Source organism: Marmota flaviventris, chromosome 4, assembly GCF_047511675.1.
Source record: "Marmota flaviventris isolate mMarFla1 chromosome 4, mMarFla1.hap1, whole genome shotgun sequence".
NCBI classification, from domain to species: domain Eukaryota; kingdom Metazoa; phylum Chordata; class Mammalia; order Rodentia; family Sciuridae; genus Marmota; species Marmota flaviventris.
In genome coordinates, this window is record NC_092501.1 from 86,959,109 (window position 1) to 86,976,704 (window position 17,596).

General features: G+C 37.0%; 1 protein-coding gene and 1 long non-coding RNA gene across 4 annotated transcripts in view; one reads left to right on the top strand and one right to left on the bottom strand.

Moving 5' to 3' along the window:
• Positions 1 to 1,930: 1,930 nt before the first annotated feature.
• On the bottom strand, positions 1,931 to 15,144 carry LOC139705371 (uncharacterized). Its single transcript, XR_011707242.1, has 5 exons — positions 15,022 to 15,144; positions 7,205 to 7,272; positions 6,652 to 6,771; positions 5,790 to 5,873; positions 1,931 to 3,836 (listed from the first exon to the last, which is right to left on the bottom strand). It is a non-coding gene; the product is annotated as an uncharacterized lncRNA (long non-coding RNA).
• Positions 15,145 to 15,243: 99 nt separating this feature from the next.
• The window catches only part of Micu2 (mitochondrial calcium uptake 2), a 111,702-nt gene continuing 109,349 nt past the window's right edge, over positions 15,244 to 17,596 (top strand). For all 3 annotated transcript variants that reach the window (XM_027941592.2, XM_027941593.2, XM_071611333.1), the window contains exon 1: positions 15,244 to 15,480. In XM_027941592.2, the coding sequence (XP_027797393.1) occupies positions 15,271 to 15,480 (210 nt within the window). In that variant the 5' untranslated portion in view covers positions 15,244 to 15,270. The remainder of the gene's footprint in view (positions 15,481 to 17,596) is intronic.

Consider the following 17,596-nt stretch of genomic DNA (forward strand, 5'->3'; position numbering starts at 1 on the left):
TTCTCTCAAACCAAGGTCCACGACATTTTAGAATTTCACAAAAGTTATGATAATTCCTCAAATCATCTTTTGTATATAAAAAAAGCCCAACATTGGAATTATACATTTAACCATGATGAGGTTACCCAGATTGTCTTTTTTCTTTTTTTGGTGCTAGGGATTGAATCCAGAACATTTTTTTATTGTTCTAATTTGTTATATATGACATCAGAATGCATTACAATCCATATTACACTATAGAGCACAATTTTTCATATCTCTGAACCCAGGGCCTTATGCATGCAAGGCAAGCACACTCCCAACTGAGCTATATCCCCAGCCCAAATTGTCTTTTTAACTCCCACGTTTTCATTGCTTCACCAGATTCACATAAAGTTTACATTGTTTCAGACATAGGAGAAATTCTCTCATTTTAAGACTTGTGGAATTAATATGGAACTGATATTTAACAGTCCTGACTGTAAATGAACCTAAATCCCTGGATTGTTAAACTGTTGTTTGAGCCTGAGTCCTCTCAGTCAGTAGAGATTAGGAACAGCAAGTCACCCTTTTCTGAAAAGAGTCTTTTATACAGACTTTACCATGGATTTGTTATCAGTCAGCTCCAGAGAAGACCCTCCAGGAATGGTACACAGGCTACTTGCAGGGAATGCAATAGAAGAAGAAAGTAAAATATAACAAAAAACAAAGGTAATCTACTTCACAGTATTGCCTAGAGTCAAAGTCCTTTCCAGTCAGACCAAAAAAAAAAAAGGAAAATGGATAGTTTTTCCTCTGCTTACATATTTGTCTAGCTTATTTCTTTCCCGTAATCTGCTTATGAATGTGAAGCTTTTTTTTTTTTAAGTTTACCAAAAAAAAAAAAAAAAAAAAGTTTACCAGTGCTGAGGATACAACCCAGGGCTTCATGCTTGGCACTCTACCCTGAGCTATGCCCTCAGCCCCTAACCTCCTTTTTCTGTTTGACTTCAGTGACTTCATACAGTCACTATTTTGTAAAATCAAAAACATATTTGTCTCCACTAGGAATACCTGAAAACATTCCAGTCCCTCAATGTTCTAAGGTCTTAGTAAAGACTATATTTAAATACCACACTGCGTTTCATAGAAAATGTGACTTTCCTTTAAGAGTTTGTTCCCACATCCCCTACTTACACCAAACATACTTTCAAGTTTAATAAAAGCTTTACCTGCCAAGGCAGCAAATCTGGCTATAATTAAAAGGGAAGAAACATTTTATACAAGAAAATGTGTTATTTGGTTAAAGCACAAATATGAAAAACCATGAAAGGTGATAACAAGATATAATTTGTGTTCCTGTTTTTTATTTACTGAACAAGCTGTTAGAAGAAAAATTGTTTTAACTATGAACTTACTGTATTTGAATACATTTTTAATGTTTCACATAGTGACTGCTTGTGGAGCCTGTAAAAATAACTTCAAATTCCCATGTCAAGTGGAGCGTGAAGATTTGGTTTCATTTTCAAAACTGTTCTGTTGAGAAAAATGCCCTAAAAAGCAATTCTCATTTTACTCCCAACAGCTGCCGGACGAATTATAAAATGTATTTAACTCAATCTGAAATTTAGAATTTTGATCTCTGAAGAAAGTGTTTGGAAGAGTCTCACACATGCTAGGAAAAGGATTTAAAACTTAGATAAAGCTTCAGAAAGTGAGAAGCTCTGTGAAATTTTAACAAAGAGTCACTTCCCCCACCACCACCAAGAATGCTTCAGATCTATACTATACAATTTAATTCTTTATATACTGTCTTATACATGGAAGATTAGTCCTTTATTTCTGAATTTTAAATCTAGGATCATGACAAAAAGATACTTAATACAAACAAATTCAAGTAAATATTTATTTTTCCACACATATGCAAATGTTACAAACATACATATATGGGGCCATATATTTACCCATTATAATCAAGCTTTTGAACATAGTGTATCTTTCTGAAGTTGTTGACAGCCCTTTAGGAGTTATTGGCTAATAAGGACCCGGAGCCATAGTGATTTTTCAAAGCCTATCCCAGGGAGACATCACAGATCCACAGGAAAGTATGCAAATGATCTAGTCTAACAGCACCTTCTGTCTGAACTGGTGGCCTGTAGGATACATAGCTACCTTCCCATCTAATACTGCCAGGCTTCAGATAGGGCTAATGCCACAGCCTTATCTGCACTTAGAGTGAGCTGTAATTCATCACTGTCTCATCTCTGAAAAAAAAAATCACAATACAGTGTTGCAATATTATCTTTTTCTGCAGCGTTGATAATTTTGGTATTTGCACCAGGGAAAAATAATAATTTGTATATTAATAAAATATGTTCCATGTGCTCTCTCTCTGACCTATCTCCTTTCACTTCATTAAAGATTTTCAATGAAATTGGTAAACACTATACATTTGTGGAAAGAGAACTAAATTGAATATCCACAGGGGATTGACTCCAGGTTTTCTTTTCTCCACAGAAATAAATATCTGCAAACGCCCATGTCTCATAAAAAATGACAAAGTATTTGCCTATAGCCTTTGCATATCTTTCCAAATACTTCAATTATCTCTAAATCACTTATATTACCTAGTACAATATAATATAAATAATAATAATAATATAAATAGTTGTTATAGTATGTGGTTTAAGGAATATTGTCCAAAAAAGTCTATATGTTCAATATAGTTACAATTAAAAAAAATTTTTTTTGATTTATGGTTGGTTGGATTTGTGGGTTCAGAACCCACTATATAGACAGCCAACAGTATTCTGCCTAAATAATAACATAGGTTATTATGCTTCTCAATATCTGTATTTGAGTGAGATATAAAATGTTTCTTTCAGCCAGGAATGGTAGTGTGAGCCTGTACAGAAGTGATATGTATTCACTAGACACTGTACTTGGGATTTTGAGTTTGGGTCTTTTCCAGAGCTAGTGCTGTGTGGTCTGATCCTCCAGTCTCTTGATAATGGGTAGCAGCAGTGATTGTCAGTCAGCGCTATAATCATGAGGGGAAGCCACTGACAGTATGCTGTGTTGCTAATCTGTGAGGTTCCTTAGGTTAGGAGCATTAAGTACAATTTTGAATTAATGATATTTTCAATGTATGAAGGTTTTATTGGCATATAATCCCACTGCAAGTCAAAAAGCACCTGTATATTACAAAGCTTATCTGGTTACTAGACATGAGCCACAAAGTTGGCCCTGAGGAAAACACAATCGGTTACAAGATTTAGAGTGTCCATGAGATAAGAGCAGATCAAGAACATAAGTAAGTGATCTTTTATTATTAATAGAACTAAGAGAAATTTCTTCTCTGAATTCTTAATAGGGCATACAATACACTTTACCAAGCTACAATCTCTATGATAATCTTTTCAAATATATAATATTGAGTTTCATTTTGCTGTAAAACATTCTTCAGAATAATAACAATGAAATACAGTAAATAACTGAGCACTACATTGGAGAATTTAGATAAGACATATTAATAGATTACCAATATATCATGGTAATTCATGACAGCTGCTGTAACAACCAAACACAAAGTTTTAGTCTCTTAAAGCCAGAAAAAACAGTAAAATGCAGGCTGTGTGTTTCTCCTTGGAAGTTCTCCTCCTGTAGACAGCTTCTACTCCAGCTATATTGTCTGGTACACATGGCTACCCGATATCAATGCAGCAGATGAAGAAGCAAAAGGTGGAGGAAGTTACACTGGCTCTTGACTCAAGGATGGTTACAAACCAATTCTCCATACACACCATTAGCCAGCAGCACATGATGACGTGGCTACTCATTACTTTAAGGGAAGCTGAAAAATGTCATTTATGTGTGCCCTAGAAAAGGTAAATAAAATGGGATTTGATGGGCTTATATTATTTTCTCATTAGCCAGGCATGGCGGTGCATGCCTATAATCCCAGAGACTCTGGAGATTGAGGCAGGAAGATCACAAGTTTGAGGTCAGCCTCAGCAACTTCACAAGGCCTTGTTTCAACATAAAAAAGTAAAAAGGACTGGGGATGTAGCTCAGTAGTAAAGTGCTCATGAGTTTAACCACAGGTACCTAAATAAATAAACAGTGCCTCTGCTACAACTAAGAATGCCAGTCTGAGAAGACTGGATGTGATCCACTATACACTAACTATGTGGTTCTCAAAGAGGAGTGTACATACCACACAGAATGCACTAGATGTGATACAGGAACAGTATGTTAGAATTTGTATGGTTATATTTGAATACAACAAAAGGAAAAAAATACACCTGGATAAGATGGCCTCATGTCACAAGAAGCAAAGTGTTTGGACCAAAGAGTTCTATGACCCAAAGGAGTTGCAAGAGATGTTCTTACTTGATTGTGACCTTTCAGTGTATTGACAGGCGTAGTAGTTTCTGAGGGTCTGGTAAAGTGGATTCACTAGTTATATTATCCAGTGTTCATGAAAATAAGGCTGACAATGATGGATAACTGGTTTTGAAAAGAGTCCTGCAAAAGCACTGCAGACTGAAAATGATACTAAAATATCACTGAGCAAGGATAAAATTGCAGGGCTCCTGCTTCATTCTCTAGTTTTATTATGAGATGAAGTCAATTAGCTAATCAGACAAAGTTAATTTTAAAAAGATAATTCTCAGGATTATTTGAAAAAAACTGGAGAATTTAGATCCACTATCATTAACAATGAAAAAATGCTAACTGTATATTGTGCCTTTAGATATTAGCTATTAATGAAATAGAGCCATGACAAGAATTCAAGGTAAACAATCCACAACACAAAGATAAAGGCTCTTCAAATAAATTTTCAGCAATACTCAATCCAGTGTTTGATAAAAATTTACTAAACTTTAAATTTTCACAAGCTCCCTTTTATATTTGTTACTAAATTACAAAGACAAAAGCCATTGCTTTTCCTATCATATTAAAAATGATAAAAGGTAATATTTACATTCATTCATTCACTCATTCATTCATTCATTCATTCAAGAAGCAGTTAATTAAGTGTCTTTATGGGTTGGGCATAGTTCTAAGCATCAGGAATTTAAAGAACACACAAAACAGGCAAAATCCACTGTCTTCATGGAGCAGACTTTTCAGTATTGCAGTTCTCAATTGGGACTGATTCTGCCCCTGGGGCCTATTTAGCAACAGCTGGAGACACTTTCACTTTTCACAGTTGAGATGTGGCAGGGTTGGGAGATAATATCAGTAGCTAGTATCTACTGGGTAGAAGCAAGATACTCTTCCAAAAAGGCTTTTTGTACATAGGGCAGCCCCTTACCAAATAATAATGAATATTTACATATGTTCTGGCTCAAAATGTCAGTAGTGCTGAGAATAAGAAATCACCAATGCTTAATTTCATAAGAACAAGATATTTAAAGATATTTAATTTATTGTAGAAGCTTTAATATACTATACAATGAAACAGAATGTGACCATGAAACTTATTTGGAACATACAGTAATTACCCCGGTCAACAACTGTCCCATTGAAAAGTGAGTTCTGTGACTTTCTTTTACAAAATAAGTGGCTTGTATATGTTGCCCATTTCTATGACAAGTAGCTGTTAGTAATATACTTACTGAAAAAAATGACTCTCTCTCTTCAAGGCCAAGGTGATGTTTCACTAATGGTTAAGAAAGTTACTGCTTTTTTAAGGAATTTGTGCTTGTGGTGTATTTTTGAGATATTTGGATCCCTACAAGGTTTCATTGCCAAAAAATGATGTAATTGCATGATCTAAAAAGGCTCTTATTCTATACTTTTATAAAATCTGACCATGATCTTACCAGATTGCAGGCTGGACTCCAGGGCTCAAGTGATCCTCTCGCTTGAGTCTCAATTTGGATTACAGATGTGCACCACCACACCCACTTAGAAAATATTCAAAAGAAAGATCTTGGGTGAGTTTTAAGTCTAATCAGTCTAAAAGAACAAATGGATGATGTCAATTAACCTGGAGACTTTAGGAACCAAATTCCAACAAAAATATCTCCCAACTGGTAGATGGAACTGTTAATACAGTAGCTCCTCCTTATTCTTAGGGGACACATCCCAAGAACAGATGTCTAAAACTGCGATAATACTGAACCAATTGCTTAATGCCTTTTCCATATTGACTCAGCAGTTATAATACACTGTGGTCATAACTTTGCAATTTGAGGTGTGACAGCAAAACTATCATTATTTTCTTTTTCCTTCTTCACAATTTCACATATAGAAGATTCTTTCTTAGCAACTTCAGTGTTAAATATTTTCATTCATTATTAATTCAAGAACTTTCACCTGTTCACTTAAAGGAAGCATTTTATATCTTTGATATATCTGCATTTCTAGATCTCAAATGATATAGTTTCTATGCAACTTCTCTTTGTCTCTGTCAAAAATGTCCTGGTTGATAGGTCTTTTCTCTCATCTGAAACTTCTCATTCCCACCCTTCAACACCCCAAAGTTGCAATTGAAGCCCTCACAACTGAAAGAGGTCACCATGGTCATGACCAGAGGATGTGGTCCTTTGATGAGCCAGACTGAATCAAAGCTACCTGCATCATTTATCTGCAAGCTAAGTAGGTAGCAGTAATCGACACCCCCAGCCACCAACTTGCTTATACACAAGGTACAGACCACTTTGTAAGTTATTAGAGGGTCACCTGTTGCACTGAGACCTCATCTTCCTTGTCTGGTGTTCAACATCCTTCCTACCTTGTAATCATTGTCATTTCTGTGACAACCAGTGAATGGTGACCATTTCAGCATATTTCTCTGAGTCTCTGAAGCACAAAACAAAATTAGGACAACCAAGTCAATTGGAGAGTAATTTCTGTGGGAATTCAGATTCTGCTGTCAGACACCAGTGTCTTTCCCTGTCCGCCTCCATCAGACAAATAAACTCACGGCAGTGGTACTACCTTAGAGGAAGCCGAAAGATAACTAAATGGTGGACCTGCTTTGGGGAGGAAAGGAATGAACAATGACATGCAATTTTTTTTTCTTTTAGGGAATGATAAACAACATAATACCAAAGCTTTTGCACTAACTAAGTAACTTAGTTTTTTGCACAGTTAAGAATAGCCTATGATATTCTGGATGTCCTGATACTACGAATACATATCATGGACTTGAAATTTTATGCTGAAATCTTGGCAAGGAACATTTCCTTAGATTTTTTTTTTAGTTCTGATCCCCTCCCTTCCCCTTGCTCACCTGGATATGCTATCTTCCCTAACTCTTCTCTGGTCACCATCATTGATTTGCTTGAGATATTTCTTTTACTTGGAAAAGAAACAAAGAAAAGAAATTTCTTTCTTGGTGAGCTATCCAGAACTTTGGAGATATTATAACTGACATGAAAATAATCAAATTCTCCTGAAATACACATTTGTTTCTTAAATGTTTTTTCAAAAACATCTTTTTGCAACTTCAAACATTATGCTTTTACTATTTTTTGTAATTATACTTAATTACAAAACAGATCCCTCTCTCTCTGAAATGTGGAAATGTTATGCAACATTTATACAATAAACTTTTAATCTTCTTCCCATAACTTTGGTGTTACTCCAACTTCCTAGCATTTTATTCAATTTATATAATTTTTTTCCTGAATAAAGTTTTATGTGTCTATTTAAGAAATACAAAAGCCAAAAAAATGGTATATAAGTTTCCTTTTTTTGAGTTCTCATCTTGTAAAAATGCATGATGAAATATGTCAAATAAGATTATGTGATTCTGGAGACTGCTTCAATATCATCTAGTTGAGGTAAAAAGGAGAAGGTCTAGATGGAAGATTAACCATGAGTTGGTGATTGTGGAAGTTGGGTTAGATGTTTAATGCATAGATTTTCAACATTTTTATCTTTCTAATTTTGTCTATATTCAGCATTTTTCATAATAAAAAGCAGAAATTATTCCCTATTATGATTTCATTACTTCAGTTAACTATTTACTCCTTGCATTTGGATCAATGTATTTTGAGCTATGACAGTCATTCAAAACTAATGTCTAAGTTAATTGAACATAATATGAGACCGCTGTTTATCTATCTCAGAAAATGTTTCCAAGCAAAAGAAGCCAATTTGATCACATTGATCTCACCATAATAGTATTAACGTCGTTAAAAAGAAAACATTAATTGAACCTCTAATGACAAATTTAAATTTTATTTTGTGAAAACAATTTCATCTTCATATAAATTTTAAATTTTTATGAAAACAATTTCATCTTCATATAAAATTTAAATTTTTGTGCTGAGAGCACTTGCCCTGGATTCAATTCCCAGAACTAAAAAATAAATAAATAAATTTTTACTATGTTTTAACATTTAGTTGTAAACGTATAGATTTGAGAAACAAATAAACATATATAAATGGAGACTACATAATTTTGGGGACAAGCAATGCTGGGGATTTAACACTAAGCAAGTACTCTACGACCCAGCTATATGCCCAACCTGAGACTATGTACTTTTTAATGTTTTAAACAAAGGGAGCACATTTCAACATGTGGGACCGCATCCTAGAACTGGGCACCATGAGGGGAACTCAATCTTATTTCTCTTTGCATCTTCAAGGCATGGCACCATGCCTAGCACATATTTCACACTCAATACAGTTTGTCAAATGAAAAAAGAAAAAGCAAAGCCACTTTGGAGTGGCCCAGAGTAAGAATTTTAGAACTGGAAAAATAAACCGAAACCAATCTCCTCATTTTCTCACAAGGAGACAGAGACCTAGGAAGGTGAAATCACACAGTTAATGGATGTGTGGTGAAAGAAATGTTTTAAGAAGACTGAGCTGACATCCACCTATGGAATGCTTGGGAGGAGAAAAAGACAGGAAGTAAAGACACCTGTTAAGAGACACTTGCAATCATCACAGTGCAAGGTAATGAGAGTGTAAACTGGGATGATGGGAAGGGAATGAGAACCAGAGGAGGATCTGAAAGACACAGAAAAGCCTCCTCTAGGCAATTCTGTTTCACTGTCAGGGAGATTTCATCTTGACCTATTTCTACACATGCTGGTATCAATCATGATCCCCAGATATTTTTACCCATGGCCCCAAACTGCACAGAAAGACATAATTAGCAATTCTTTTGACTCATCTAGGGCCTCTGAGAGTGATTCATACCTTCCACTACACAATTATCCACCACAAATATAGTTTAACCTCTGTCTATTCTAAGCAGTGGCTCTATATAGTGTCCATTCATGTGCTGATTACTCCATTAATACAGGACTGAATTCAATCTCCAAAACATATCTTTCTGAGATTTTTTTTCCTCCTCCACCAAAGATAATTAATCTTAATGTACACTCTTCTGTACTATAACAGTAAGCAATCTTTCAGAATCAGACTATAAATTTGTTTATCTTCCCCACATATGCTAAGATAAAAACACATTTGAATTCATAACTTCTTTTAAAATGGAAATACAAAAATACTGTCTTAGTAAGAACTAGTTGATCTCTGTTGTTCAAGACCAGTAATCCTCAGGGAATCAAAGTGTTGGTTGCCCAAAAGGTGGGAAGATAATTTAGAGAAGCCCATGAATAAGTGTATAAGAAAGGCCAACATAAAGTCTGGATAGGCAGAAGACAAACATGGAACAGAATGTGTGAGATGCAAAGGAGATCAGCCACAGGTGGATGGGAATGCAGGAAAGGAGACATCAGAGTCCAAAATCAAATGTGCAAAGTGTCAAAGGAACTGACACCTGTTCCATATACAGTCATGTGCATGGATATTTCAATAATGGACCACACGTACAACAATGGTCCTATAAGATTGTAATGGAAAAATTCCTATCACCTAGTGATGTTGTAGCCAAATGATGCTATATTGCCCCACATTATCCACATTATGTTCATGGTGATGCTAGTGTGAACAAGCCTATATGCTGCTGGTAGTATAAAAGTATAACACACACAATTACGTACAGTACACATTTGATAATAAAGACAACTATGTTACTGGTTTATGTATTCATTTTTTAAAATTTTTTAGTTGTTGATAGACATTTATTTTATTTATTTATTTTTATGTGGTGCTGAGGATCAAACCCAGTGCCTCACACATGCTAGGCAAGTGCTCTACCACTGAGCCACAGCCCTAGCTCCTATGTATTTATTTTATTATATTTTCATTGTTATTTTAGAGTGCTACTCCTACTTAGAGAAAATTTAATGTAAACAGTATGCCCTATTACACTGGCAGAAGCTTCAAATATCTTGTACTTCACACATCTCTTCATTGAATCATTTTCTCTTGCATATGATTTAATCTCATTTTGTTTTGTTCATCATGACATTGGGAGCAACAGGCTATACCCTGTATATATTATATAGCCCAGATGTGTAGAAGACTAAACTATCTGGCATTCTTGATGCTCACATGATAAAATCGTCTAACAATGCATTTCTCAGAATGTGTCTCATTTTTAAGTGGTGCATGACTGTCCCTGCTGTGAAAAATCACTGCACGGCACCTTCTGGCTACCAAGACACTCCAAGCCTGGTAAACACACACCATAACTAGCCCTCCCCACACTCTCAGCCCTATCTCTCCTCCTGTCTTGGAACCTCCCATGGACTCCACTAAGATCCACATCAGATTTGCTCTTTTCCCTACATGCTTTTTTCCACTGCTCTAGCCTTCCACACCCTTCCTCCTTTGTGCAGCCCAATCATTAAAGACTACCTGGCATTGTTTCGAAATTCAGATCTAGTCCCTCCAATAGGAATAAAGCTCCTTGAGGGTAGTTTTCTTGACATATCATTTTTGTCCTCCTTTCACAGAAAAGGGCACAGAGTTAGTGAATTAAGACTGATATTTTGAAACTATCCATGTTTCCATTCTGGTTTTCTTTAATTAATATTTAAAACAGCCTAGATAGATTTTATAGCTTTCTTGAGAAGCAGCAGCTCCTTATTTGGGAATTAGTTTATAAACTGCATGGTTGAAAATACATCCCAGCCCAGGACTTTCTCTACAGCTGGTGAGGAAGAAATGAACAAAGCCAGAGCCCAAAAAGACCAAGATAGTCAATGTGCTTAGACAAATGTCAGCAGCTGTCAGGGAAATTTTCATACTTAGAATGGTTAGCTGGCTAGAGATTGGTTCTATTAAAAGATTTATTTCCTCTGCAGAAGAAAAGTTTGAAAAAATTAAATTTTAAGTGGGACTTATAGAAGAAGCCTGGGCACATAACGTGAGAACAAATTACAAAGCAGTTTTCCAAGTAAGTTCAAAGATTTTCAGCAAAAGACAATGATTTAAAATGAGGCTTTGGTCTTAAAAAATAAATTGCACCAAAGGAATAATATATTTCTTTACATATGATGCCAAAAATTTGGAAATGAGTACCACAGAGTTTCTCTTGTGCTATATGTTTATTCATATAGTCATTCATTGGATGTCTAACATGTGCTGGGCATTGTGCTTGGTAGGTGCTAGAAAAAAAGAAAAAGACATTATCATCCACAAGTATGTCAAACTGAGGGAGAATATTTTAAAATATGTCAAATGAGCTAATAGGAATATGCATCTATTTTGAGCTTGGGATCATGACTGAATGTTAGATGTTGGGAATCATTAAGTGGGTAGAGGAACTGTGAATTACACACTTTGAATTAAATAGGTAAAGACTGTAGTTTCTGGAAGCCAAGAATAAACTACAAGATAAGACATCCACAAGGTATCGAAACATATCCAGAAGTCCTATAATCAGCAGAGGACAGAAACAAGCTAGATTTCAATAATCCAGAAAAACAGAACATATGCCAACAATTACCAAAGTCAGCAGAGATGAAAACAGACCAAAGTCTACACAGTCAGGATAGATAAGATACAGCAGGGGGCTGGGGATGTGGCTCAAGGGGTAGCGCTCACATGCTGCCCGGGTTCGATCCTCAGCACCACATACAAACAAAGATGTTGTGTCCGCCGAAAACTAAAGAGTAAATATTAAAAATTCTCTCTCTCTCTCTCTTTTTAAAAAAAAAGAAAGAAAGAAACACCAGGAAGTGTCAAGTAAAGGTGGGCTAGCAGCCTGGAATCCTGAATATTCACTCAAGCTCATCTGTGAGCACAGAGGAGAAGTAAGCCAAACCTTGAAAAAGATAAACTCTTATCTGTCATGAGCACCACCACGTGTCAGGTATTTGGCTAGTCACTTCATATAAATGCTATTTAATCGCCTCACTCCTAACTGTGAGAGGGTTGTTTACAGATGAGAAAATTGAGACTTAGAGATTAAATGCCTTGCCCCAAATCAGTGATCATCTCCCAAATTGTGAGAGAGCTGTTTACAGATGAAACAATTGGGACTCAGAGTGATTAACCTGCCCCAGATCACAGCGATCATCCTGGTAAAGCCAGGATTCAAATCTGGAAGTTTGCTTTACAAGTCACTGTAAGTTGAGTCCATGTACATCCTGCCTGGAAAGAAACACTGAAAGTGGTTTCATCAGCTGGGAAAAAAGTGAGGCATCTCTGACTCCAGATAAATTTAGATAAGCTGGCCAAGAAGAAGGCAGCAATGATTTAGGATAGATAATAACAAAGTGATCCAAGGAACTTCCATTAAGTGGTCAAATTAGATTTAGTGTGGCAGCCTTTTGTTGTCATGTTGTTGTTACTTTTGCTTTGCAAAACTTCAAGATGGCAGTGATTATATGACCAGAAGTCTTGGCACCTTTGACTTGGGTGGGCTCCACGTTACTACATTTCCTAGTAGGGACTGTAATAGCCTGGAACCTTTAAGAGACTGAACAAGGAGTTAATTAAATTTCCTCAGGAAAAGTGAAGAGCAAAGAATAAAGGATCAGACGCTACAAAATGAAGCCAAGTTGTCTGTCCACCAAAAGAACAAACAAGACTGAGGTATTCATCCACACCTGCAGTAGGGAAAACATCTGGGTTCCTGGTGATAAGAACATGGAGTAGGTGTGCTGCTGCATCTGATGCCAGCTTTCAGTCCAAAGTGGAATAATAGCTACCATCAAGCACTGTTGGAACAAAATTTAAATTGAGCATCCAGCAAATAGTGATTGTCTGAAATCAAGTTCTTTGTCAGGGAGTTCATAAGAAAATCAAAGTTAAAAGGCCAGGATAGGATTTGATTTAGCAGAAATGAAAGAACAGTTAGGACTATGAGTATAGGAAGGAGTGAACAAGACAGATGTGGAAGAGATCATTTTTAAAAATGTTTACCAGTTTTGCAAGATGAAATAAGTCCTAGAGATGGAGTTGCACAATGAAGTGATTTGAACTTACTGACACTGATCTTAAAATGCTTAAAATGATAAAGTTTTGTATATTTTATTGTAGTTAAAAAATAAATTTTAAAATTTGATTGCTACAAAAGTGGCATAAATAGAACACATTTTTAAAAAGTAAGTGCAATAGCCAGGCACAGTGGCACACACCTGTGATCCCAATGGCTTGGGAGGCTAAGACTGGAGGATCCAGAGTTCAAAGCCAGCCTCAGCAAAAGTGAGGCTACTAAACAATGCAGTGAGACCCTGTCTCTAAATAAAATACAAAATAGGGCTAAGGATGTGGTTCAATAGTTGAGTGCCCCTGAATTCAATCCCCGATACAAAAAATAAATAAATAAATAAAAGTAACTATAGTTTATCAGAGGCTAGGCAAGCTGATAGATATTACTTAAAATGGGCTTTAAAAAGGTATCTCCAGGGGCTGAGGCTGTAGCTCAGTGCTAAAGTGCTTGCCTTATATGTGTGAGGCAATGGGCTCAATCTTCGGCACTACATAAAAATAAAAAAAGATACTGTGTGTTCATCTACAACTAAATAAATATTTTTAAAAAGGTATCTGCAGCTCATGTAAATTTCTGAATAGCATGATATAAATCCTGATTGTCAAGAAATTCTTAAGCTACTATGGAAATAAGTATGAAAGTTCCTCAAAAAATCAGAACTATCATATGATCCAGGTATACCACTCCTGGGTATATACCTAAAGAAAATAAAATCAGCACCCCAAAGACAGATACCAGCATACCTATCTTTATTGCAGCAGTATTCACAATAGCCAAGTTTTGAAATCTGCCTTAGTAACCATAAACAGATGAATGGATAAAGAAAATAGTGTGTATATACCAAATGGAATATTATGCATCCATAAAGAAGAATGGAATCATGTTATTTGCAGGAAATGGATGAAACTGGAAATCATCATGTTAACTGAGATATGCCAGACACAGAAAGACAAATATCCTATGTTTTCTCTCACATGTGGAGAGTCCAAGAAAGGCCTGCAAACAGAAGAGAGACTACTATTATTAGAGAAGGGGGGGACTGAGTGGATGCTATTAAAGCACAATATATGCATGTATAAAAATGTCATAGTGAAATCCACTGATTTGTACAATAAATATGAGTTAATACTTAAAAAGAAGTTGTTCTTGGGCTGGGACTGTAGCTCAGTGGCAGAGCACTTGCCTAGCATGTGTGAGGCACTGGATTCGATCCTCTCAGCACCACACATAAATAAATAAATAAAATAAAGGCATGCTGTCCATCTACAACTATAAATTTTTTTTTTCTTAAAGTTGTTCTTAACATAGGCAGGTTTGTGGAGTTGGAACAAATAGTGTTATGAAAGATGCAGACTTTTTCAGTTCCACAACCCAACCACATCAGGGATGTGATTCTACTATAAAGATTATGCCCGTCGTTGATCACAAATCACTTACTATCATAAGTGCCTATCTTACACTGCAAATATGTGTCCTCTCCAACTTCCACAGTGCCCAGCAAACACAGCATTCTCCTGGGACCAAAGGATGACTAGCTTTCCTTTAAGTAGGTCAAAGGTGCCAAGTCTATGGCCATTTAATCACCGCCATCTTCAAGTTTTGCAAACAAACAAAAAAGGTCACACTCTACATCAGACTGACTACTTAATGGAAGTTCCTTGAATCACTGTAATTATCAACCCTTAGTCCTTGATCCATTTTCTCTTAGCCAGATTATCTAATCTACACAATGATGGTATTACCTTGTTTTGCTTGGATTAGGAAAGCCTGTTAGAACTGTTTTGACATTCTGAGCCAAAGAATGCGGCCCCTGTACCCAGGATAGCCTCTCACTGCTCCCAGCGTTGCTTCCCTAGGTGCACCCAAGGATCAGAACCCAGAGACGAGGCTGAGAACGCCTACATCTCGCGATAGCTAACAACGCGAGAGTTCGCAGGTCATCAGAGGGTGGGGGGTGGTGCGGTGCGCGGCACTCTAGTGCTTCCGCAAAGATGGCGGCGGCTGCGGGGAGAAGCGCTCGGCTAGCGGCCTGGGGCGGAAGGTTGCGGCAGGGACTCGCTGCCAGCCGCCGAGCCGTGCCAAGCCCTGGCCCCTTGGTAGCAGCAGTGGCCGGCGTGACCCTGGCAGGGGCAGGAGCGGCCTGGCATCACGGCCGCCTGAATGTCGCGGCACGCGACAGCAGCCTCCCCGCCTTAGCACAGGTATGCGACGGGCCTTTTCAGCTAGGCTACCCAGGCTCTTCCCTCTGACATCTCCGCGGGGTCCCTCGATAGGTGGGACTTGCTCCTTTCTGGCCATGGCCCCAGAGAAAATTCGAGGCCGGTGGCAAGCTATACACAGCCATGCTGGGGAGGATTCCAGGGAAGGTGAAGGCAACCGACTTCAAACCCATCACCTTCAAACCCATGAATTTGGTGGATAGAAGTGTGGGCGTGTCTTAAGTCCAAGGCTCTTATAGCAGGATTTCTGGGTACATCGCGCCCCTCACTCCCTCCCTGGTCAGTGAAATGACATTCGAATTTGCAGGTGGTGTGCATGTCATATACCCCACCCGAACATAGCTTATAACTTTATAACTAAAAGGATCGCTCTTTTGTATAGTATGAAGTTGTCTTAGTAGATGACTTTTTTCAAATATTAACCCTAAAGATTAGCTGGTTAACAATTTCCCGATTTCATTATCAACTCTTAAGAAATCCTATTACATTTTTATAAAACTTAATGTTTTAGTGGACCGTGAATATTAAGCAGAAAAGACCTCCATCTGTTAAAGGTAAAGATCAAGTTCCCTACTTGAAGGTAAATGATATTGCCGTGTAAAACATTTGAAACACTACTATTTTGCCGATACCGTATAAAGTGTAAGTGTATATATGTGAAATTTTTGGAAATTAAAAGTACTGTTTTATTTTTGTTATGTTTATATTGTGCCTTTCTAATGAAAATCTTAAGGAACAAATATAACAAAAAGAGGAAAGCAGAACTTGTGAAATAGAATTAATTATTGGCTGATAATATATTTAAGATACCAAATAGCGGGGCTAGGGTTGTGGCTCAGTGGTAGACCACTTGCCAAGCATTTGTGAGGCCCTGAGTTCGACCCTCAGCAGCACATTGAAGGCTGAAGAATCCGTCTTGTAGATTATCATAGACTTCTTGTCAGCTAATCTTGTGTCAAGCAGTTCTGTTTATGATCCGTCCTTGGTTTCTCTGCTTCCCTTCTCAATCTCTTAATTCACCCTATTTAGAACCCTTGGATTAATCTTCCCCACAGTTTAATCCTACAATGTACCCTTCTTCAAACCATTAGTGCCCCATTTTGCCTAGAATAAAATCTGCATTTTTTTCTAGTGCTGAACATTGAACCCAGAGCCTCATGCCTGGTAGGCAAGTGTCTCCCTCTGAGCTACAACCCCAGCCTTCAACATTTCTAAACTTGATTGCTCAGAACCCCTATAGTCATATTCTGACCTATTACTACTTAGATACCTTCCAACCAAAGTGATTCAGACTCTCCCCAGAAGATGAGTTGAATTCTCCTCCCCCTTTTAGCAGTTGTACACTGATTTCACTCCATTTATCTTGTCTTGTATTGTTTTCTGACACACTTCTAGCCTATTTTTGTTTTAAATTCCTGACTGGACCCTAAAAGTTCATACCATCATCCATAGTACTTTGTATTCTTTCTCTTTCTCTCTCTCTCACCCCTGCAACTTTGTGACTTTCAGCTTAGCTAAAGTGATACAGAAACCACTTTTATCAATTGTCTTGTAACGTCTTGTGGCAGAACATTTACCTTTTTTAAAAAAATATTTTTTTAGTTGTTGGGGACCTTTTATTCTGTTTATTTTTTAATTTATGTGTGGGTGTTGAGAATCAAACCCAATGCCTCACACATGCCAGACAAGCACTCTACCACTGAGCCACAACCCAGCCCCAAGAACATTTACTTAATGTGCTTATTGGATCGGTTTAAAACAGTGGCTCTCATCCTTTGATTGCCACAGTAGACATTTCCTCTCAACAACAGTGACTGAATAATGGGATATTCAGTATATCTATAACTTGAAAACTCTGTCTACCTCACTGATTTTGATAGATATCCCTAAGGGAGAGTCCTCTTAATCCTTCACCACCACAACTTTGGGAGCATATGTGCATAGTTGAGATAGATATTTTTGGTTTTGATTAATAATCTTTCATTTCTTGATACAATTTTATTTATCAGTATTATTATTGATTGTTATTTTATTTATTATCACATAGGGATCTGTAATAATAGTGACACTGTTCTTAACTTTCAATCATCATACTAAA